General features: G+C 44.8%; 3 protein-coding genes and 1 long non-coding RNA gene across 14 annotated transcripts in view; 1 reads left to right on the top strand and 3 right to left on the bottom strand.

Moving 5' to 3' along the window:
• Positions 1 to 4,092, bottom strand: part of LOC108942567 (epidermal growth factor receptor kinase substrate 8-like) — a 42,225-nt gene extending 38,133 nt beyond the window's left edge. For 3 of the 10 annotated variants that reach the window (XM_018765989.2, XM_029252238.1, XM_029252239.1), the window contains exon 1: positions 2,530 to 2,588. In XM_018765989.2, coding sequence (XP_018621505.2) covers positions 2,530 to 2,545 — 16 coding nt within the window. In that variant the 5' untranslated portion in view covers positions 2,546 to 2,588. Of the gene's footprint in view, positions 1 to 2,087; positions 2,198 to 2,529; positions 2,589 to 2,787; positions 2,979 to 3,840 lie in introns of those variants that run through there. The other 7 variants (XM_029252232.1, XM_029252233.1, XM_029252231.1 and 4 more) reach the window with 5 other exon arrangements.
• A 5,096-nt stretch (positions 4,093 to 9,188) lies between these two features.
• LOC114910574 (uncharacterized) lies at positions 9,189 to 10,329 on the bottom strand. The gene is made up of 3 exons (XR_003797704.1): positions 10,145 to 10,329; positions 9,642 to 9,790; positions 9,189 to 9,373 (listed from the first exon to the last, which is right to left on the bottom strand). It is a non-coding gene; the product is annotated as an uncharacterized LOC114910574 (long non-coding RNA).
• Positions 10,330 to 10,412: 83 nt separating this feature from the next.
• LOC108942565 (probable G-protein coupled receptor 19) lies at positions 10,413 to 17,533 on the top strand. The gene is made up of 2 exons (XM_029252244.1): positions 10,413 to 10,543; positions 14,964 to 17,533. The coding sequence occupies exon 2, from the start codon at positions 14,986 to 14,988 to the stop codon at positions 16,246 to 16,248; it is 1,263 nt and encodes a 420-aa protein (XP_029108077.1). The 5' UTR covers positions 10,413 to 10,543; positions 14,964 to 14,985; the 3' UTR covers positions 16,249 to 17,533.
• A 1,594-nt stretch (positions 17,534 to 19,127) lies between these two features.
• On the bottom strand, positions 19,128 to 21,337 carry LOC108942566 (cAMP-responsive element-binding protein-like 2). 2 transcript variants are annotated; one of them, XM_018765987.2, is made up of 3 exons: positions 21,148 to 21,337; positions 20,140 to 20,337; positions 19,128 to 20,037 (listed from the first exon to the last, which is right to left on the bottom strand). In XM_018765987.2, the coding sequence occupies exons 1-3, from the start codon at positions 21,160 to 21,162 to the stop codon at positions 19,879 to 19,881; spliced, it is 372 nt and encodes a 123-aa protein (XP_018621503.1). In that variant the 5' UTR covers positions 21,163 to 21,337; the 3' UTR covers positions 19,128 to 19,878. The 2 variants fall into 2 exon arrangements, with proteins under 2 accessions (XP_018621503.1, XP_018621504.1); XM_018765988.2 differs by having other exon boundaries at positions 21,228 to 21,337.
• Positions 21,338 to 22,655: the final 1,318 nt, after the last annotated feature.

Below are 22,655 nucleotides of genomic sequence, written 5' to 3'. Positions count from 1 at the left end.
AATTACCCATTTAATACGGATAGGTAATTTTTACTGGAGCAATTTAGGGTAAGTACCTTGCTCAAGGGTACTACAGCCGGAGGTGGGGACCAAACCTGCGACCTTTGGATCCAAAGGAAGGAACTCTAACCGCTGTATAACCCGCTGTCCCCATCCAAGTAAACATGCAAGAAGCTTCGTGTGGACAGGTTATTGCGACCCAAAGTGTTAACATAAAGACCTCTTTTGACCTGCCGCTGAACCTGCACAAGCTGGCCCGTTTTTTACTAAAGGCTTGAGCTCAGAGCTTCGGTCTACTGGACCACATCACTCCCGCACCAGTGACCTGTGCCAGCCCGTGCCAACCTGCTGCCCTGCATAATTTGTCAAAGCTGAGAGATATACGTGACTTCTCAGGAAATCAAAACGCGTGGACTCCATCTGCAATACGAATGGAAATCGTTTCTTCACAAACGGAAGTATTTAATGTTTGTGTCTGTTTACGCCTTCTCCCCTCACGTCTGCGTTTATTCTCAAAGCGGTCGGGCTGTCGTGGCACCATCTGCTCTGGGGTTTAAACTGCAGATTAGAGATGCAGCTGCCCTGTCAGCGCTCGCACCCGTCACACACATCTAGTCCTCTGTTAAGTGAGATGAGAGCCCCTCTTGTGCTTCCACACACAGCCTGCAGGGCTCTGAATCCAAGTGCGCGCTCTCACACACACACACACACAGCTGATGCTGAACTGATTCACGTGGAGATAATAACCTGAAGTTTCAGCGCTGATCACACCATTATCGCTTTGATAACAGCTGTGAGAAACAAACACAGAGGAAGCACGAGATCTGCAGTCAGTGGCAGGAAAACGAAAGCAATCAGTGCAAGAAACAAACACAAACATCCACACAATATACCCTTTCATAAAACTGCCCGTTTACACTTATCAGACACTTTCCTACAAAGCTACCTACAGCAATTTAGCCTTTCATAAAGCAGAGTACTTTTTACTGTATCAGCTCCAAGTAAACACCTTGATGAGGGGATCTACCACAGGTGGTGGGATTCAAACCCAGGTCATTTCAGTTTAAGGCAGCAGCTCTAACCACTCTGCCCCCTGCTGCCCAGTACTCAGTGCAATAAAATTCAAGTCTCAAATTCATTACATGACTCTTGATGTGACTTTTTGCCCAGATTCTGTATTCCTCACCCTGGTGGCGCTGTGCGGTTCACATGACGGGAGGCAGCTGAGCTTCGGAGCTCTTCTCCGTAACTCTGCTGGGAGCAACCAAAAATACCCTTCAAGAATGCAGGGACCTCTGCCAGATTAACTTTCACATCGAAGCTGCGGTTACAAACAAAAGCCCCCAGTGGGAACATCTGGACACAGATATGCATGGTGTCTTTTTTTTTTTTTAAACATACAACAATAAAACAGTTTACTCCTCCTGCCCATCAAATTTCCATGTGATGTTTTCAAGCGGTCTGAGGACAGAGAAAAGCATTACTTGATACCAGCATGTTTACAAGAGCTAAACCTTACTAACCTTATCTCTCAAGAGCGTTAGTTGTTGATACACTTAGATCGACACACACACACACACACACATTAACTTACTGGTCCCAAATGAAACTGCACAGGATTACAGCGCGCGCACGCGCGCGCGCACACACACACACACACACACACACACACACACACACAGTGGTGACAGAAGATGCTGGAACAACATTAGAACCGGTGAACACCACACCCAGACAAGCACAATAGTGTACAAACAGGGCATGCGGAGATAAACAAAAAGCAGCGCGGACGGCTCAGCCGGACTGGTCCACTGTTGAAAGCAAGCAAAACAGTGCGTGAAAACCAACAGGGAATACAAACACGCGGACACACGCCGACCGGCGCCAACTCGGCATCCAGGTTGCAGGTCCGCTCGCCGGGCGCAACGTGGTCCGGAGCTGCATCACCCATGGTTTACCAGCACGTCGAGCCCACCTTCCCATCACACCACTAGCCATGTCCCCTCACTCACACAGTCCGAGACTCATTTGCGGTCGCTCCTATGGAGTCCCGGCATCCCTACTCGAACCCATCAGGGATACCATACCTCTCCAAGACATGTGGAAAGCTGCCTGCTATTGCAGTCAGGGTCTTCGGCGGGACAAACCGCTCGGAGAAACAACCGCACAAACCAGCGGTCGTGGACCCTCAATGGCGACGAGCGCTGCATACAGCACGCCTTATTCCAACGATCGGCATGAGGATGTGATACGGACGCAGATCGGATTAACAAAAGGCAAGAGAACCGAAAGAAGCAAAACTGAGCAAACACTGTGCCTACATAACTGTTTAACCGGTTCCTCGATGAAGGTCAGAACAAAAGCCTTTGTATTGTGTACATCAACAAGTGCAACTCCTGCCTTACAGTATAAATAAAAGTTTCTGGCCAACATGACGGCGTGTTCCGTGAAAAGGTCACCGTACAGGCGTTTCTACTGGTGCGTCCGAGGTTTTGGGAAGTGAAAAGTTAGTGATTTCAAGTTTCTCACCTGGATTATAGTCCATACATCAGCAAACAGCAAGGCATGCAAAACGCACAAGAAGAAGCCAGAGACTCTGAGCAGAGCCCGTCAGGCTGCAGGAGCTCTTAGAGACCATGCGGTTTCAGGGAGGAGCGACGCCATCCATTTCTAACACTTAGAGAGTGAAGAAGGCCAGAGAAACTTGTGGAGGCTGAGTATCAGTATACAATAAGAGGCAAAAGCAGAGTACGGACAGGGGACACAGTACGAGTTCCTGTAGGCAACCTCAGGCCGTTGGGTAGAAGTTCACGTGGACTTTCCGGTCGTCACAAAACTTTGTGTACCGTTTCTTCATGCGCTCCATCGGTATAAACACCTTTTTCCTCAAAAGGAGAACACAATGCTGCATTATAAAAACCCGCGCCAGAAAACCTTTCCGTAACACTGCTGCTGTAGGACTGGCTGAGCTCGGTCACAGTGCGCTGCGTAAAAAGGGCTCATTCGAGCTCCTCTCTGTGCTTCTGGGACCAAAAAAAAATTTAAAAAAATTGTGACAATTACTGTCAGTTTCTCTCTGATTTCTCCATGTTAATAATGCTCAGTTATAATAGTTTGATGAGATTTAAACAGTTCTGAAGCAGTGAATAAGTGTCTGAGATCACCAAGTCAGCAATAAAGGGAAAAAATCAATACACATGACTAATCGAGTGTATGAGCTCAGTATAAGGACAACAAGGGTCACGAGGCACCCCCCCCAAAAAAAAAAAAAAAAAAAGGTTATACATTACATAAAAAGCGTATCTTAGTACCATTCATAATATTTTGGCTCCTCCAACCAGAACTGAACCTAAAGATAAATCATATTACTGACTCGCAGAAATTATGTTAAAGTAGTTCTAAAAAACGTTGTGTGTACAATTTTACAACTGTGTCTGGTGTTTTCTGGAAGGTTTTAACGCGCGGGCGCGCACACACACACTCTCTCTCTCTCTCTCACTCACTCACTCACTCACTCCCGAGGTGTATATCCCTGGCTGTGTGTGTGTATCGCCCGGTAGCACTTGTTGCTGGCTGTATAATAAACAGGAATTGCTCTCACACACACGTCCTCATTCATACGCGCGGTGTGGGAATTAGCGAGCTGCTGTGTGTATTAAAATCAAATCATCAAATGATCAGTGAGTAATTCATTCAGGTCCAGCAGCAGAAAACAGGCAGGTGAGGTGGCCACTTAAATACAGCTCCCTCTCCCTCTCACACACAAAAGCAATTTACCCTCTCTCCAACTCTGTGTTACTGTCAATGTACCTATATATCGTTAATAAGTAACACTGTTACCTGTCGGGTTGCGGTACCTGCGCGCGGCGGGCCGAACGGAACGGTCGCTCCGGCGTCGGTCGGAGGAGTTCAGACCCTCATCCAGCGGGCAACGCGCGGACACGGCGAGGCGCACCTGAGCGGCCGGACACCTGTCTGTCTCCGCGGGTCTCTCTCTCTCTCTCTCTCTCTCTCTCTCTCTCAGTCAGTCACACGCCCTCTCTCTCTCCTCTCTCTGCGTTTCCCACGCCCGCGGTTCTCCCGACGGTCCGCCCCGCCACTCGCGCTGCGCCCCCTACCTCCAGCGGGGAGTAGCGCGACAGAGAGAGACTCCGCCCACCGCAGCGAAACACTGCGGCGCAAAGCCGGCTGCGCCCGTGACCGTCAGCTTTAACGGATCGTGTGAACCGCAGTAACGGAGGAAAGGAGGAACATGATGTGTTCGACCAATATTAATAAACATTTTTTATGAGAGATGCGCAATAAAATGAAGCACATCAAGTGAAAGGACATGATGATGATGATGATTTCTGGCAAGGTGCTCCTCTGCATAACCCCTGAGACACTGAACAGTACATATGTACTCTGTGTGTGTGTGTGAGAGAGAGACCGTAGAAACAATAACAGAAACAATCAGCGAGACAATCGGAAGAAATACGACTCAATTCGAGAGACAATGAGCTCCTGGAGAGACTCAAAGAGACAGCTGGTACTGGTTAGAGCTGCTGCCTTTGGCCCCCAAGGTTGCAGGTTCAAGCCTCATCTCCAGCTGTTGTACCCTTAAGCAAGGTACCTAATCTGCTCCAGTAAAACTACCCACCTGTATAAATGGGTAAATAATTGTAACCTGAACACCGTAAGTCACTTTGGAGAAAAGTGTCGGATAAATGTAAATGTACCCTCCTTATTCAGAGAGCACGTGAAGAAAGAACGGCCTTCATATTCCCGTTCGTGATGTGCGGTGCGGACACCAGGTGGCAGCGTAGAGCATGCTGAAAGACACCGTACTGTGCTGTCTGTGCGGTAAAACCAAGTCCCTGTTGCAGTAAACCGTAGTATTAATGTGCTGGCTGAGCCTAGAGAGGCAGGTGCTGCTGCATGTGTTTTGACCTCAGCATAAGTGAAGCATCCCTAAAGTGATGCATTTTTACACACTGATCTGTCTTGCCACCTGAACAAGGGGTACGTTTTTGTATTAATTTTGATATACATTGGCAACCAATGTCTACACAACCGCTTGTCCCAAGCAGGGTCGCGGTGAGCCGGAGCCTAACCCGGAAACACGGAGCGCAAGGCTGAAGGGGGAGAGGACACACTTTGGATGGGAGATATACAGAGCTTTACAAACAAATATAATTCAAACATAGTTTTAAATTCAGTTTGTATTTGTTTTGCTCAGGCTAACATATTGCCAAGTCTAAATAAACATTAACTGGTCTCCTCTTTGAAATGGTGTTCATTTGTTACATTATTCATGAAATTACTTATAAATGTGTGTTTATTCCTTGGAGGGTGTTTTGGCGCAGCGGGCTTGACCAGGTCTGACTCTCTCATGGGTCTGGGGTTTGAGTCCCAGTTGGGTTCCTCTACCCCACACCCTGCGCTGTTGCTGCAAGCCCACCTGGGATAAGTGGCCTCTGTATGTGTGAGTTTGTTTATCTTTATTTGTGCAGATAGATAAATAATGTTATTTTATTACCTTATTTGTGGTGTTGATAGTGCCCTTAACTACTACACTACTTGTGGCAGCAGTTAGTCCTGTTAAGGACTATTGTCTTGCCCTCAAAGGTCTTGCATTTGAATCCCACCACTTGATCAAGTTATGTACCCTGAACTATCAGAGAAAAATTATCCAGCAATATCAGTGTAAAATTGATTCACGCTAAGGTGTCAGATAGATTACAATAATGTAAGGCAATCCTTGGCAATTTGCTTTTTCATACTTTAAGTTGCAAATTTTAAAAGAATATTACTTTTTCAATATTTTTGATAAAATCTCAGGTCACAACCACTCAGAGTTAATCTGATCAGTATTAATTATTTTCATTCTTGCATAAAATTCATGACAAAAAAACTAATATTCACTTATGAACTGTTGTATACAGTAGGCTTTTTTGTTGTTGCTGCTCTTAATTCTTGTGACTCCAAGATAGACTCTTAAAGATATTTTTCCGGTTTGCACACCAGGGTCTTTGGGGAGATGCGCAAGAGACCACTGAAAAGGTCAGTCAAGGACAAACCACACACCCTCAACTATTTTCTGAGGGTGGCAGAGATGGAGGAAGGGTGGAGCCAGGTGGAAATAAGCCTATCACAACACAATACACCATCTTCATCATGGAATCTCTGATGGAACCCTTACCTGTGGCAGGGCGTAGCTTCAAAAGGCTGACAGTAGCACAAAGTGAGATGTGGTCGAACCTGTGACTTTGACTGCGGAACCTGCTGTTGCAAGGTCACCTCAGTCCATAACACCTGTTATTTCAGCAGCTTTGCACAGAGCTGTCAAGGCAGAATACCCCCGTAGCAATATGTATCAGATTCATTCAGAACAGAAATACTGCAAATGATAAACATAACATTTATTCACAAGGGAAATAAAATATAGTTTGGAAACCATGCATCAGTGAAATGCTGGAATTAACGGGGAGCCTTAATGACTCTCTTCGAGTTTTTGATGGTCTTCGGTGATGATGCCGCGTGACTTCTACAGAATGACGGAAGCTGTTGGAACGTAACTGTAGAAGCGGCTCATGCAGGGGTGCGAGGTGGATCAACATGTTCCCCCAACAACAGTATTGCAGCCATTATACAGTTCAATATTCTCACAGCTGTTTTTTACCGTACATCAGACAGCCTGTGGGATGTGATCCTGTTTGTCTGCTCCTCCACTATTGGCTATCCAGATGATTCTGGGCTTTAATAACATTTGGTACAAAGAAGCCACTTCCATCGAGTATTTCCAGCCCTTTAAACGGTATTCCTGACATGACAGTCTACATGTCCTCATATAGCCCAGCAATATAATTTCTGTGACAGGGTATAATTTCTGTGCACAGGCCCGGAGCAGTACGGGAATTAGCAGCTGTGAACGTGGCTGTAGCAGCGCCAAAAATGGTGCTCAGCGATCCATCCACACACTAGTAAAGATGAATTCCACAAGCTGCCTGTCCACCGCAGAAAGATTCATGTTTGTCACTGGAGACTTCGCTCATATTTATAGAGAGATAAGTGCAGACAGGCTTTACAAGCTACTACCAGCTACTGTGTACAGTGATGTGCAGCTCTTCTCTGCACAAAGTGTGGGGTAATAGTGTTGGAAACAACAGCCAATAAGACTGTTTTTATGGGAAGCATTGATCTTGTGTGATTTTCTCCCTATCTAGTCTTGTGTCCCTTGATCTTATTGCACAGCCTGTATCAGCTAGTGATGTGAAGAGGCATATATGTAAGATATCAATAAAAACCTGCACACCCAACACTTGATGCACGTTATCTATATTGTTTAGGTGAACAATGTATGCTCTCCAGGCTGCCCTCATTTCTCTGTCTCCTCTTCCAGTGCATCTGTGTGGCTCCCATGGCGACAGTCAGCGGGGAAAACCATCCGCTTCGGTGTTCGGGTTGCCATAACAACACGACACGTCAGTACAAAAAGAAAAAAAAAGACTAAGTGTAGTCCATGACACAAATGTGGGATTATCTGCACACACTGGCCTGTACCATGGTTTGAAACTGTTCTGAGGAATATAAATCAGTATAAACAAAATGTATAAACAACATTTTACATTTACATTTACAATTATACAAATCCACTAAACTACATTGACAATATGAACGTACGCTGAGATGTAACTTCTGCCATCGGATGAACGTAGAGGACAAACTAAGATTATTAATATTGTCCAAAAAAAGTGAGCAGAGACAGTACTCAAGCAAGCACAATTTGTCTCTCCAAAATTTGCGTGTGACTAAATTGAGCATTATTGCTGCTTTGACACATCAATCCTTTATGGCTCCTCTTCAGTCGCGGATGTGACACCCCTGACCTGAGACAACCAGAAATACCTGTCCTACCAGTAGGGGGAGACAGAGAGGCCTGGACATCTTCTCACTGACAGACTCTTCAATTCTCAGCACACAGAGCGGCTAAAATGTTCGAAGAACTCATCTTTCACACGGATGACTGGCAGACATTTTGACATCAGCTCTTTAATGACTGGTTTCTATAGGTTTCAATCAATTATAGCAATTTCACACTGGCCCTGAGAAGCCTTTGATTTCTTTACAAGCAATATGGAACCAAGGTGTCCCAGCACTCTCAAACCACTTATTTCTCTCCATTGAGAAGTGTAATGAAACTATCAGCATCTTCTCATATGATTTCACAGCACTGAAATTAATTTGACTGCAAGTGGTTATAAGGAATAATTGCAGATTATCAGATTACTGAGCGCAGGCAGTCAGCCAGCCACACAGACAGGACCTCTGGGAAGCTCAGGGACATACAGTGCTCTGCCAGCTACTGCCCCTAGTACACATTACTTCATCTTAATTCAATTTGTTGTAAAAACTAATCAAACAGTGCACTCACAACATACTAAAACACAAATTTCAGTAACAGATTTTATTTTTATAGAGCACTCTTGTCACACAGTGACACAGAAGGCTGAAGAAAGGGATAAGACAGATTAGATAATTTAGTATATAGCTAACTATTACATTATCCATGCAGTTATTAAAGCTGTAAGTATGCCTACTGGCCATCAAAAGAGGGAAAAAAAACTCTGGGGGTCAAAGTCTCAATGGCTGCCCACACCTTCTGAACACTCTAGATTAAAAATATTTAATTTACAACTAATAACTTGGTAGATGAGTGTTAACTTGATGTCTCAGTTCACATCTCAGCACTGCTCATCCTTCATGGCAAGAAACCCTTAGTTTTAATCAGCAAAGAATGCTAGAATCACAGGTGATTGGCCTGGCCAATTTATTTAAATGCTATTGCCACCCCCGAGCTTTCACTCTGAATCAGATGCGACCAATAATGTAGGAGTGAAGCATGGTCTGCTCCTGAGTAAAACACCATTATTTTCACTTTCTTATCAGTCTCAATGGTTGAATGATTCATTGCACAAGCATGTACGATGTTGATGAGCTTCTGGCCACCTTTATCTTCCTTATCTATGTGTAGTATAATCAATATGAGCTTAATAATAAAGATGTCCCTTTATTTATTTACAAGTTAGGTTTTGTAAAAAAAAGTCTTAGATAAAGCTACAGAAAAGCTGTGTGGTAAACAAAGGCTGAACTAAACACAAAAACATAAAAACAGATAAATGTAATATTTTTATTAACTTCAAGCACAATTCAAATTTCTATTATTTTTAATCAATTTCTGCAGGGTTTATGTTGTTTTTCATCAAACTCAGAAACACTGGACACCAGCAGTAAACACTGGTTAAACTAATCTGGTCTCCAGTTCCAATTCTGGCTGCTCTTTACCATCAAATGATGTCAGGGTGAAGAAACAGAGGAAATGTTCACTCTGAAACTGCAAAATAAAAAAAATAAAAAAATCAAGTGAAGAAAATAACATTATGATTGAATGAATGAATGAATGAATGAATGAATGAATGAAAAACGTTTACCTTTAAGCAATTGCTCATTTACAAAACAGGGAATTCTTAGACGTTTATTTTAATGTTTCTTCATTTTGAACATTAAAATTACAAGTAATTCTAAATAAATAATAAATAATTTTTCTTTACAAACTTTTATTCAGTGCCATTTCGTAACCTGTTGACCTTACTTTATCTTACCCATCACTGAATTTAGGAACATCGGAGAAAAGCTCTGCTAGAAACGTTGGAAATGAAGGCAGCACCACACTCCTCCGACTCTGGTTTTATTCTGGGTGCGTTTTGCTGTCATCTAGCGGCGGCATGCGGAAGCGCAGGTAATTTCCGCTCTGCAATAAACGGAAAATTTTAGAACACAAAACTGTGAAGAAAATGCTATAAACAAAGCATACATCATCTGGGAAATGTCCATATCTTTGAAAAGTTGTAACTTGTGATCGTAACACGAAGAATCAGTGGTTATAGCAAATACTCGACAAACACACTCCTCTGGGGAGAAGGTGTTTCATAACAATAACATTACTTCGGAATGATCAGCATCATGTTGCAACTAGCGGTAAGAGTGAGCGCGTTTGGTGGAGGACAGCGGGGAACCTAGTAGCTTTGTAGATGGCTACACTGCGTATTTTAAATCAGAAACAGAAAATAATATCCTTCAGTTGTCCCTCATCACTCAGACATACATCGGCGGTGGGGAGTTATTCGCTGTCCGCGGTGCTGAATATTGATTTCTCCTTCGGAAAATACAAAACGCGCACAGAATGACACCCTTACGACGATGTAAATTCCGAATTTCTCAGGAAGTCAAACGTTCATTTTCGGTCCGTTCAGCTACTCGCGCGGGGTCCTCCGCAAAGCAGCACGTGATCACACCTTCACGTGACACACTCTGCTGGGGGGAACTGATCATGAAGCTCATGAGGTACCCCCCCCCCCACACACGCACACAGACAAACACACGCTGCTTCTCAGGAGGACACGCATTTCCTCGAGAAGCAGATCGAACGTGTTTGTCTGAGCTGGACGGGCGCTGGACCCAAGGAGCGGCTGGGGCGCCATGGTGTCACAACCTGGGGGGTCAGGTACGTGGGGAAGGGGGGGGGGGGGAAGAGAACGAGAAGGGGAAGGTCCGTTAGGCTGCTGTCATCCAGTCCCGGGTTCGAATCCCACTCCTGCTGTAGTGCCCTTACTTACCTTACTTAAGCTCAGTCGATATGGTAAAAAATGGGCAAATCAGTGTATCGCCGATTTTAACACTGTCAGTCACCCTGGGAAAAAGGCGTCTGCGAAATGTAGGCAGAAGGAAGGAGAAGAAGATGATGATGATGATGATGATGATGATAAACAAGGGCGTCGGGGAGCGTTGTGCGCGCGCCGCTCGTGCACTGATTGCGCCGAAATGAGGAGAAACGCGTCGCGGCGTCGAAAATAAGCGAGGGTAAATGACACTGTCGCCGCGAGAGCCGTTTTGTAGCAGTGATTCGCAGGTGTCCTGTGTGCGTGTTGTTGTGTCGGAGTCGGTGCGAAGCGACGGGCTGCTGCTGCTGCTGCTGCGTTCGGTCGCTCGATTGCAGTCATTCGTGTCCAGCGATGTGGCGCTTTCCTCCTAAGCCGCTTCGCCATGCAGTTTAGCCATTTACACTGCAGAGTGATTTTCACTCTATCAGCTCAGGGAAAGTACCTTGGTCTCAAGGGTACTAGAGCAGGAGGTGGGATTTTGACCTGTGCCTTTCAAAGGCAGGGTGCCGACGCTAACCACTGTGCCACCTGCTGCCCATATTAATTTTTTTCCATCATAGCACACGACACGATTGTCTGCCCTCATTTTGTGCTTCAAAAGTGTGGTGTGTTGCACCGTAGGCTGCCTCTTCAGCCGCCGCTGTGATTCACAGCATAGTCCCTCACCACATTACACCATTTACACCAGACCAACCTGTCCATGTTCAAGACCATGAAAATAATAATAATAGTATCTAGAGCATTCAGTTATCCTAAGGGGGAGGGGGGGATGGGAGTGGAGAGCTGGAGAGGAACCCCACACTGGGCTGGGCCATTGCTACCGGTGGGACAGTGTGGGTCAATGGGGATGTCAGTGGTGGTGTCTCCAAAGGCCCTTCTGTGGCTCCATCTCTCACTGACAGTAAATGTGTGCACCTGTGGCTTACAGGTGTTTGAGAGCCATCACAGCAAATGACCGGAACATACCTTGGTGATTTGAAAGTATATACTGGCAAAGTGCTGTGTGAGGGGCGTGTTTTGCATCATTTGAGCACCTCTTACATATCCACTGGCATTATCATGATCATTTTTCCCAAGCAGACAGGTCTTCTCTATATGCAAAGTGTTGCTACAAGTAAATGCTAATATTCTGAAGACAAGGAAGCAAATGCCGGCAGCAGGAGGCCTAAAAGTTTGATCTTTTGCCTTCCTTTCAAAGGACCCAGGCTAAAATCCCACCTCCTGCTGTAAAATCCTTGATCAAGGTACTTACCCTGAACTGTGGGACAGCTAGTAGGGCAGTGGTTAGAGCTACTGCCTTTGGATCCACAGGTTTGATCCCCACCTCCAGCTGTAGTACCCTTGAGCAAGGTACTTACCCTAAACTGCTCCAGTAAAATTACCCAGCTGTATAAATGGGTAAATAATTGTAACCTTAACACTGTAAGTTGCTTTGGAGAAAAGGGGCTGCTAAATAAATTTACATTGATGCAGTAAAAATTACCCTGCTGTGTAAACAGGTATATCAATGGAAGTTTCTGTTCTAAAGGTTTGCCTACTTACTAAATGTTTGCATTCACTTACTTTTTCCAGCTTGGACTACAAATGTATAAATGAGGTACTCAATATTGACAAGAAGTAGTACAACTGTTATTAATTTAAGCAGATTGGGTGTCAATTATTGTAATTTTATTGATGACTAGATCACATTTTATGAGCAATTAATGCAGAAATGCAGGTAATTCCAAAGGACTCTATAAGAATCCCCAATTTAGGGCCACTTTAAGATCAATTGATCGTCTGTCAATTGATCTTGAAGTGACCCTAAATTGTGGATTCCTACAGCTTGCAAACGTTTTCTTGCAACTGTAGCTTTGGAGAAAACGGCGCATAAATGAATATCAAATCAAATCAAATTAAAATTTTATTTGTCACATACACAGCCATACACAGTACGACGTGCAGCGAAACGCTTTATACGGCTGTCCGACATAACAATCTAGAAAGACAAATAACAGGTACTAAAATCTAAAGGAAAAAAAAATATACAATCTATTCATGCATATGCGAGACCAAAATATATAAATATCTAATTATGAAAATTTGTGCGGCATAAGATGTAGTGCAATATGGTGCGCAACAGTGCATGTAACGTGCAAGATCGTGCAGGTAGTTCAGTTTGCGTTTGTATATGAAATGGAATAGCAGAGGTGGAGTGGTTCCTGGTTCCTGGAGGTGACTGGTATTTAGTCCTAGGTGTTGTATTGGTCGAGGGCCCGAAGAGCCTGAGGGAAGAAGCTCCTCTTCATCCTCTCTGTATTGGCCTTGAGGGAGCGGAAGCGCTTCCCCGACCGCAACGGAGAGAAGAGTCCGTTGCTCGGATGGCCGAGGTCTTTCGCCGAATATGTGTAGATGTTCATGAGGACCTGGACAAATTATACCGCGTCTCCAATTTAAAGAAGGAACCTTTGTGATGAAGTGTCACGCTGCGGCTGAAGAAGCAAAACCCCAGCGTACCACGGTATCTGTGCTCACGGTGGTGTCCGTTCCTCGGGAAACAGCCAGGCCACGTTGCCCAGGGAGAACTGGGAGGAAACTGCTGAAGGCAAACATGAGATTTAAGATAAGCGCACAGGTTCCCTATGGTACACCACATCTGTGTATTAATTAAAGCAAAAAAAAACACACGGAAACCACGGCCCTTGTACGGCGTGTGATGTGCGTGCGAGCACGTGCGGCGGCGGTGCTGCACTCGGAAACACGCAGAACTGAAAAGAGAGTGCACACCGTAGCTGTGGCTCAGCGGTGTTTCAGGCGTGTGGAAACGCACCCCGTTCTCCACCCGGTCGGGGGGGACATCCTGATCGTGCGCTTATTCACTGTGCTTCATCGCCCTGGTGTCAGATAGACCTTTAAAAGAGCTCCCAGGCATCGGGCGGACTGCCGTGCTGTTGTGTTAAATAAAAACCATCCTCAAGATACTTCACTTACGTTCAGCAATCAATCGATGGCCTACCGTATCTATTGTAATATTTCTTTTTATTTAATGTCGTCATTCTGTCTTCTGCAGCCTGGTGAACAGCTGTGCGCTACTTGTGCTCTTTTCCAGCACATCGTAGAGAAACAGGCAGAAAAACACAAAATATTCTAAGTAACGTGTTAATAATATTAGCACCTCGTGCAGGTGAGACTCGGACGTGGGAGGGTTGGGCTTCCTGAGAGGCACCGTCCGGGGATTGACGGTAATGGAGACGTCAGGGTTGGCGGATCAGAAATACGCTTTCCGCACCGGAGTTACCGCCCTCGAGAGACGGCTTCTCTTAATTAAAACGTTCCCTCGGAAGGCGCTTACGCTCTCCTGTGGCTCAATAATGAGGCTGCCGTGATTATTTTGTATTTCAGGACAAACATAAGCGACTCCTTGGCACCAACGGAAATGGTCCGCTGTTTGGCCTCAGTTGGGTAATTAATTATTAATTAATAACTCTATTGTGGGTTTTTTTTTTTTGAAAACAAGATACTGATGGCAGTTGGAAAAACATGGCACAGAAAACAAGAGAATATATGAAACAGGCTGTACGAGACATTTTATTCCGTAGGCTACAGAAACATTTACATTACATTTAGCTGATGCTTTTCTCCAAAGCAACTTATGATGTTAAGGTTACAATTATTTATCCAGCTGGGTAATTTTACTGGAGTAATTGAGAGTAAGTACCTTGCTCAAGGATACTACAACCAGAGGTGAGGCTCAAAACTGTGACCTTGGGGCCCAAAGGCAGCTGTTCTAACCACTACGCTACAGGCTGTCCCCTACCAGAGTGTAAATTTAAAATAATCAGTTATAACACAATGTGTGTTTGTACATTTTTTTTTTTTTTTTTTAAATCTGCACACAGGGTGTTTCCGCATGAAGCTGAAATTTTCATTTAACAGCAAGTGACTCCTAATGAGAGGAACTCCCGCCATCACGCTTTAACCCAGCAGTACGTTGTAAAGCATTTGTTGAAGAAATGAACAAAAGGACATTTAATAAACACTGTATCATCGCTGCTTTTTGCTACAGCACAGATTGTCGCAACTCTGTTCCATTTCTTGCTCGTGTTCAAAATGGATTCAATCCAAATATGAAATCTTACATAATTTCAAAAGTATCTTTAAAATTGGTTAATTATGATTTTAATTATGATTTTCCACAGCCTTTTGTTCAAATGAGATATAATATCTTCAGTGCTATTCGTTGAAATTATTGAGCTAATTTCGGTGTGGGTTTTCAAAATACAGATCTGATGGTGCCAGAGTGACGATGGTGTTCGGCCAGCAGACTCTCAACGCCGGACCGCTGCTGCACTCGGCATCCCCCGCGTACCTCATGTTCCCCAACTCCAGTGAGACGGGGGGCGCTGTCCTCCAGGGCGGCTTCCCCACGCCAGCGCGCTGCGACGGCGACGCCTTGCTCTCGGCCCCGCGACACAATGGCTCCCTTCCGGCGCACGCGCTCTCATCGGCGGAGGTGGCTATCCTCAGCCTGGTCTTCTCCATCCTCTGGATGGTGTCCGTGCTGGGCAACGCCCTCGTGTGCCTGGTGATCCACCGCAGCCGGAGGACTCAGTCCACCACCAACTACTTTGTGGTGTCCATGGCGTGTGCAGACCTGCTGCTGAGTGCCGGCTGCGCCCCCTTCGTCCTGCTCCAGGTGACGTCCGCTCAGTGGGTGCTCAACAACATGACGTGCAAGGTGGTGCGCTACATCCAGCACCTCTCCCCAGGGGTTCAGGTCTACGTGTTGCTCTCCATCTGTGTGGACAGGTTCTACACCATTGTGTACCCGCTGAGCTTCAAGGTGTCTAGAGAGAAGGCCAAGAAGATGATCTTGGCTTCCTGGGCTTTCAATGCAGCTTTTGTGTCGCCCTGCTTCTTCTTCTACAGCTCATCGCATGATGCCCTCTGCAACTTCTTCCTGCCCGACACGTGGGAGGGCATTGCCTACGGAGCTATGCACCTCCTCGCTGGCTTTCTCGTCCCCATGGTGCTCATCCTTCTCTTCTACCACAGGGTGGTAAAGTACATCTGGAGGATCGGCACGGATGGCCGCACGGTCAGAAGGACCATGAACATCGTTCCCAGGACAAAAGTGAAGACCATCAAGATGTTCCTGATGCTCAATTCCGTGTTCCTCCTCACCTGGATGCCCTTCTATGTGGCCCAGCTGTGGCACCCGAAGGACAGCTTCTCCAGAGAAGGGCTGCTTGTCTTCGTGGCCGTGACCTGGGTCTCATTCAGTTGCGCCGCATCCAAACCTACTCTGTACTCCATCTACAACGCCAACTTCCGCCGAGGCATGAAGGAGACCTTCTGCATGTCGTCCATGAAATGCTACCGCAGCAATGCTTACACCATCACCACCAGCTCTCGGATGGCCAAGAAGAACTATGTGGGGGTCCTGGAGATGCCGGCGCCAGCAAAGACCATCACTAAAGACTCCATCTACGAGACGTTTGACCGTGAGGCCAAGGAGAAGAAACTGGCGTGGCCCATCAACAGCAACCCACCCAACACATTTGTGTGAACGTGAGGACTGCAAGTACCCGTGACAACGAAATCTTTACATGCCTCCATACTGTCACACTGTAAATGTCAGTTTGTAACAGACGCTCACAAACACTGCCAGCCTGACAGGAAGCAGAAACTGCAGTGAGGGAAATAACAACCAGGAACCATCTTCAGTCTCATAAAGAACCATGGAGAGGTGGTGGAGGGGGGAGGGTTCTGGCCAAATTCCTTAATTTCTCTGTAATATGTTCTTTACCTCCCATCTAGCTGATTATGGTGTCCATATTGTCATCTGTTATACGGTATTATAAAGGCCGTGAATTCCTACTGCAGCTTTAAAAATACCACAGTATTACTTGTTCTTTCTGTCTTTTATGAAAAATGTTCTTGAACTGGTAGAGTGTTATTAAACCCTTAATTTGGCATCGGACCAGTGAAGCGGTAAAACATGGTAAACGTTTGAATGTAAAATGCAATGGAGCTCTGTACAGTGTTCTTCTGAATGTACCCTGGTGAGTCATTAGATCACAGTACACCAAGTTTTACAGTACAGATGTCCACTGGGCTTCATTCTCCCTGTCCTGCAGGGAGTGTAATATTTATTGTAATGTTGGAATAAGAACAAAAGGAAAAAAAAGTTGATTAAACTACTGTGCATTTTAGAGGTGGGAGCCATAAATATTGGTGGAAAGCTCATCAACTTTTCCTATTAGCTGCACCTTCTGGTTCCTGGAAGTATGTTGCGGGGGTCATTACCATCGGATATCAGTTTAAATCCTTGCCGATATTCCCACCATGTCAGAACACAGAATCACAAGCTGCTGTGGATTCGCTGTACTGATTTTCTGGGATGCAACTGGTGAACCGGTAGAAAGGCCGCGTTCACTGTTTTTGTGTTCGTCTGTCTGTTGCCACTGAACAGCTGTTTGGCACGACACACTGCGCCACACGGTTTTTGAGATGTCCTTCATGTTGTTTTACACCATTCTGGCACCACCCAGTTGCTCTATTTCTGGGACAATAAACAATGCACTCCTGCGACAGTGAAGTGCTGCTGGGGCACATTGAGGGGCGTACAATGACACTCTTTACCATAGTGCAGCTGGACTGAACTCCACCTTGGGCTCCTCTAATGTACGGTAGGGGCTGGAAGCTCTCTTCACTCAATTTCATCCATCCACCAAGTACACAAACAACTGCGAAAAAGCTTTAAAAAGAAAGTGTTAGCACATTCAACATATGCTACATGAAAGAACTTTCCGGAAGAACTTTATACACTAACAGATTATTTGCGCCAACTGTTTTCCATAGATATTCTCAAGTATTCATGAAATTTAACATTTATCTGATGCTTCTCTTGGTCAAGGGTACTACAGCAGGAGATGGGATTTGAAGCTGGAAAGATGGAAGCCTTAACCACTATGCCACCTGCTACCCCATTTGAATGCCGTTGCTGGTATTCAAATAATTAGTTACGTTAAAATTAAGGATTAAACCCTTGTGATTCATAACAGATATTGACCCATCACATTAATATGCAGGATAACTTGGAACAAGCACATAATACTACCAGCTGTTTCTTCCTCCATAGTTACAGTGGGACAGCAGGTGGCACCGTGCTGGTCCTACCGGGCCGTGTTTCACTGCAGTAAGCGGCAACAGGACAGCAGATGGAAGTGGGCAGAAGTGGGTGGACAGCGATCTTCTTCAGTGCTGACACAGTTTGCCGACTCTACAGTGTGGAGAGCGAGAGACAGCAGGCAGCTCACAGCTCGTGTGTGTGTGTGTGTGTGTGTGTGTGTGTGTGTGTCCCGGAGGAGCTCACAGCCCTGCTTCTGTCCCCAGCTCCCATGACTGCTCTGTTTTGAGATGCAAACAGATGAACTAGGTGTGCGGCAACAACTAACACTGGGAAAAAGGGCTGAAACACACAGAAAGATGGTACCGGCACTGGTGAAAATCGTCAAAAATATCACCTCGCACTATCAATGATGGCAAAACATTTTAATGTTTTAAATGGACAGTTTGCACTGGATGTGAAAGATTTACAAAAACATACTGGGATACATGATACCTTTGTCCTTCTTCTACACTGAGCACATGACAAAAAGAACATGATGGCATGTTAAAATACACCTGTGCACAAAACCCACAGCCCTCGGTGTCATGTTGCAAATTTGTGAATGGCAAAAAAAGATTAGTCCCGTCAAAAGCAGGATAAAGTGCATAATTCCTTGTAAGGTGCCTGTATTATTTTCTTTATTTTTTTATTTAAACACCCCTCTTCTCTCTCTCGCTTTCTCACACACACACACATACACACACACACACACACACACACACACACACACACACACACACACACGAATGCTGCGCTGCTGGTGGAAGTTAACTGAAAAGCCTTCCAGTTCTTGCCCTAAATTGGCTTGAAAACAGACAGCAAACCAGGAACCAGGACAGCATTCAAACCAAGTTTGGTTATTGCTGCACACTCCATAAGACAGGTTACTGAATGGAATTTATTCCACTCATTTCTGCCCGTGTTCCAGGTCCTCGGCTTTCCTCCCAAAAACTGAATTACAGTTTTTGGCTTGAACACGTGTGGCGAACTGCTGTGAAATAACCGAAAACCTGTCTGGACAGAAATATTGTTGAGAAGCACCGTAATGCTACGTATAGGGTACACATCTCTAGAATGTTCTTCCTGTAGTTTTAGCAAATTGCAAGTGTAAACTCAGGGAACACCACAACAGCTTCACACATGATGAGCCGCAGGGCACACACACACTGGACTTCATAATCAACAGGGGCTATTTTAACCACAATACCATTAAATGTACAGCACCAGCGTGAAGTGTGACTACGCCTAGATTACACCTGTATGGAACACACCGGACAGGACAGTAAAAGCGACACACGTGTTCTATACCTGCAGAACAGCTGCAGAAGACACGGCGCCTCATTTCCTCATCACCTCAACTGAACGCCTTGTGAAAAAACTCATTTCTAGCCTGTGGACTCACACTGTCGGCTGGAACTGTACATATTTTTCTCCCCCGTGAATATAAAGTCGGAAAGTGCAATAACTTGCTTTACGATTAAAAATCAACAAAAATATAAGGTTCTTCATTTCAGTCTTCGGGTCTCGCCTCATTTTAAAGTAGTTTGACACAAACACTGGCATTTTTCAAAAATTAACTATGAATTGGAAAACGTTCATTTATAAAACACAAACACCATCCTCACAATTTTCTAAACAACAAACATTTCCACTGCACATTTCTACTGCCCATTATATGGAATAAATTAAATTTTATAAACTTAAGAAATTTTCATCTGCTATAATCATGCTACTTAAAAATGCCACCGTTTAATACACAAATATCATCTATATATTCAGACCCACAAAGACAGCCTTATAAGCTACCACACAAACTCAGATAGGTGGATAAGAATAAATAATGTGGACTTAATCATAATTATTCAGTGAAAAGACATTTCCTTTAAGGTGCTCCATAACATTGTTTGAACATATCTAAAGATGCTGTTAGTCACACTTGAATCATACTGAATCATATCTTCACTCTCACTTTGTCTCCATCGTCTGATGCCGTGGCTCTTTCAGTATGCGCTGCAGCCAACTCGCTCAGGCAGACTTACTCTGCTCACTGCTGGCAGTGTGGTTCTTCCCATTTTTTGGCGATTTGTTTGCACAGTGAGATGTTTTCTGATCATCCCCTGTGAGCAGAGCCTTGATTTCAGAGGGAATCTTGCCCTGGTCCATGGCAGAGCACCACTGCTTGTACTGGGGCAGAGGAAAGAAACAGAACAGTGTTAGATGAAAATGAACAACAAGAAAAGATGTGCCCGATGTGCAAAAAAGGGGGGTCCAAGGGACATGGCAGACCATCTCAAGCTCCTCGCGCAGGGCGCAGATGGCCCTCTCCTTGCTGGACACGAGCTCCTCCAGGTACTGGTAGCGCAGCTTCTTGCGGGCGCGGCACTCCCGTGCGCTCTGCCGACTTCGCTCCAGCTTGGCCTTCAGGTCAATCTTGGCCGGTTTGCGGCCCCGTTTTCCGGGCTTCTTCACCTTTCCGCCCACCATCTGAAAGCAGAAAGGGTTCTTCACTATTAAAAAAAACAGTCATTCACTTATGGAAAGGGTCATCGCTGCGCATACGTCCACAGGGACACCGCTCCTCTACAGGTCCTAACCCAGGAGGACCTGCATTTTAACATCTAAAGGGGAAGTAAAAGGATATCAGAAGGAATAACATGAAATTCCATATCTAGAAAAGAGATTTTCAACATATTTTAAATTTTTACAAAAGACACTAACAAATCCCAGGAGAACTTGGTCACTAGGTCTGGCCTGGTGATTTTCATGGTTTTAAACGTATTCAGGATGACAGAGATGGGTGCAGAATACAGAGAATAAGACATTCCCAATCATAACATTTGATAAAACTCTAATATATATTCCAATAATTTTCTGATCACAAAAACTGTTTATTTAAAAGTCTTGTCGTTGTCAGCACTGGCAAAAATCGTATGAAAGCGAAATAAATATACTGCAAAAACGTGCAGATTTAGTGAAAATCCATAAAATCAAAACTATAAATTTGTAAATAAACAAAAATCTTACGAATACAGTATCGGGGTGCCTTGTTGTTGTGGTAAAGAAATGTAAACCATATGGCATATATATTTTCAAGAGTAATTTAACTATTTATGACTCCTAACTCACTGCGACATCGATAGCCCATGCAGGGACATCAAAAGAGCTTTTAGTGAAGTTTATGTTACATTATGATCGCGTTATTACGGAGTTACGAAGTTAAAAACACAATCACGACCATGATCATGATCATGATCATCATGTCGTTACAACTTACATCCGCTGCCAGGCTCTTACCTTGCTGTCATCCATTTTGGTCAATCCAGGCTATGCAGAGTGTATAGACAAACAGAACCAAAATGTATGAAATAACTTACTTGTCAGAAAAGGAACGTAAATAATGAGTAACACACGCTGTTTGCCGTTTCTTGGTGTTTACATAACTACTCTTCGTCACATGTTACAAACAACACTTCTGAACAGGGGTTTTCCGGTACTGTCACTTCCGGTTCCTGTCAACTTACTGGCATTCTGGGAGCTGGAGTTTTTTACTCCATAATGGCGGCATAATGGTTTGCGTGTTTACAATTTACCTCAGATGTTGGCTGTCGTATTAAACAAATACTTAGTCATATCAATTTTTACTGTATATAAATTAATGTAGAAAGGCTTTTTTCGCAAAGTAACTAAATGTAAATGGAAGAGTGTTACAAATTACATTACTTCATTTAGCTGATGTTTTTTCTCCAGAGTGACCATAACACACACACACACACACACACACACACACACACAATTAATTACCCATACAGTTATTTAATTCTTACTGGAGCAATTTTAGGGTAAGTACCTTGTTCAAGGGTTCAACAGCTGGAGGTTAGACTTCAACCTGCAACCTTTGGGTCCAAAGACAGCAACTCCAATCACTACACTATCAGCTGCCCACTAAACTTATTGAAATGTTCTAAGAATGAACTATTGGGTGCATGTAAAAATGTCACATGTACCATAATAATGCAGGAGGAGGAGGCCTGGTCCGTGTTGAAGGATGCAGATGGTCCCGCTTCCTCCAGACACTGAGCCGATGTGATAGAAGTGCTGTGAGCTCAGGACAGAGACCCTACTCCTCTGGAACACCCTGCAATGGACCGTCATCCCCTCCAGGGCGGACATACTCTGCTTAGCTCAGCACCCTCTGCTTCAGGGATAGGCTCTGGACCACTAGAACCCTACCTTCAGCTACAGCTTCGTAGTTGTGTAGCCGAATGCCGAGTTGTTGCTATATTAGGGCTGGAGCTCCATGAGAAGCTGACCTTTCACAGAAGCTGGTGGTAAACAGGGTAGTGCACTGTGATGGGGGCCGGTCTTGCGCATCTGATACGCAGACATCAGGCCAGCTAGGCTGCGCAGAGCAGTTTGACCACAGCCACGGGCAGTATGTACTGTGCTGGACATTGTGTGTCCACAGAACTTAAGAGTCAAGTTACAAGTCCTCCAGCTATTCTCACAGTTCACTGTCACTGGGCAACAGGAAGAGCAGTGGTTAAGAATTACTGGTACAGATTTCTCTGGCTCTCCATCCTCATCCTGATGATCTCCTGGGTTTGCTATCCTTTGTTCGAAAAGAGCTTCTCCTCATAGTCACACGTGGTCCAACACCAGCACTGATGTTTTCCAGCACCTTAGTCTTAACCTACTTTAGTAAGGATCACTAAAAGGAAAAATGCTCTCAGATACATTTGGTTTGACAACATTTAGAACAAACTCTTGTGAAATCTTTTCATAACCAATATCTGGCCACTCAG

Source organism: Scleropages formosus, chromosome 5 (assembly GCF_900964775.1).
Source record: "Scleropages formosus chromosome 5, fSclFor1.1, whole genome shotgun sequence".
Lineage (NCBI taxonomy): Eukaryota > Metazoa > Chordata > Actinopteri > Osteoglossiformes > Osteoglossidae > Scleropages > Scleropages formosus.
This window is presented reverse-complemented; position numbering and strand designations above follow the sequence as displayed.

Bases quoted from the DNA above. Each gene is read 5' to 3' on its own strand.
- LOC108942565 (XM_029252244.1), top strand. From the start codon at position 14,986: ATGGTGTTCGGCCAGCAGACTCTCAACGCCGGACCGCTGCTGCACTCG.
- LOC108942566 (XM_018765987.2), bottom strand. The intron at 20,038-20,139 runs GTCTGCCATGTC...CCTCTGCCCCAG, and splicing joins TGCGCGAGGAGCTTGAGATG to TACAAGCAGTGGTGCTCTGC.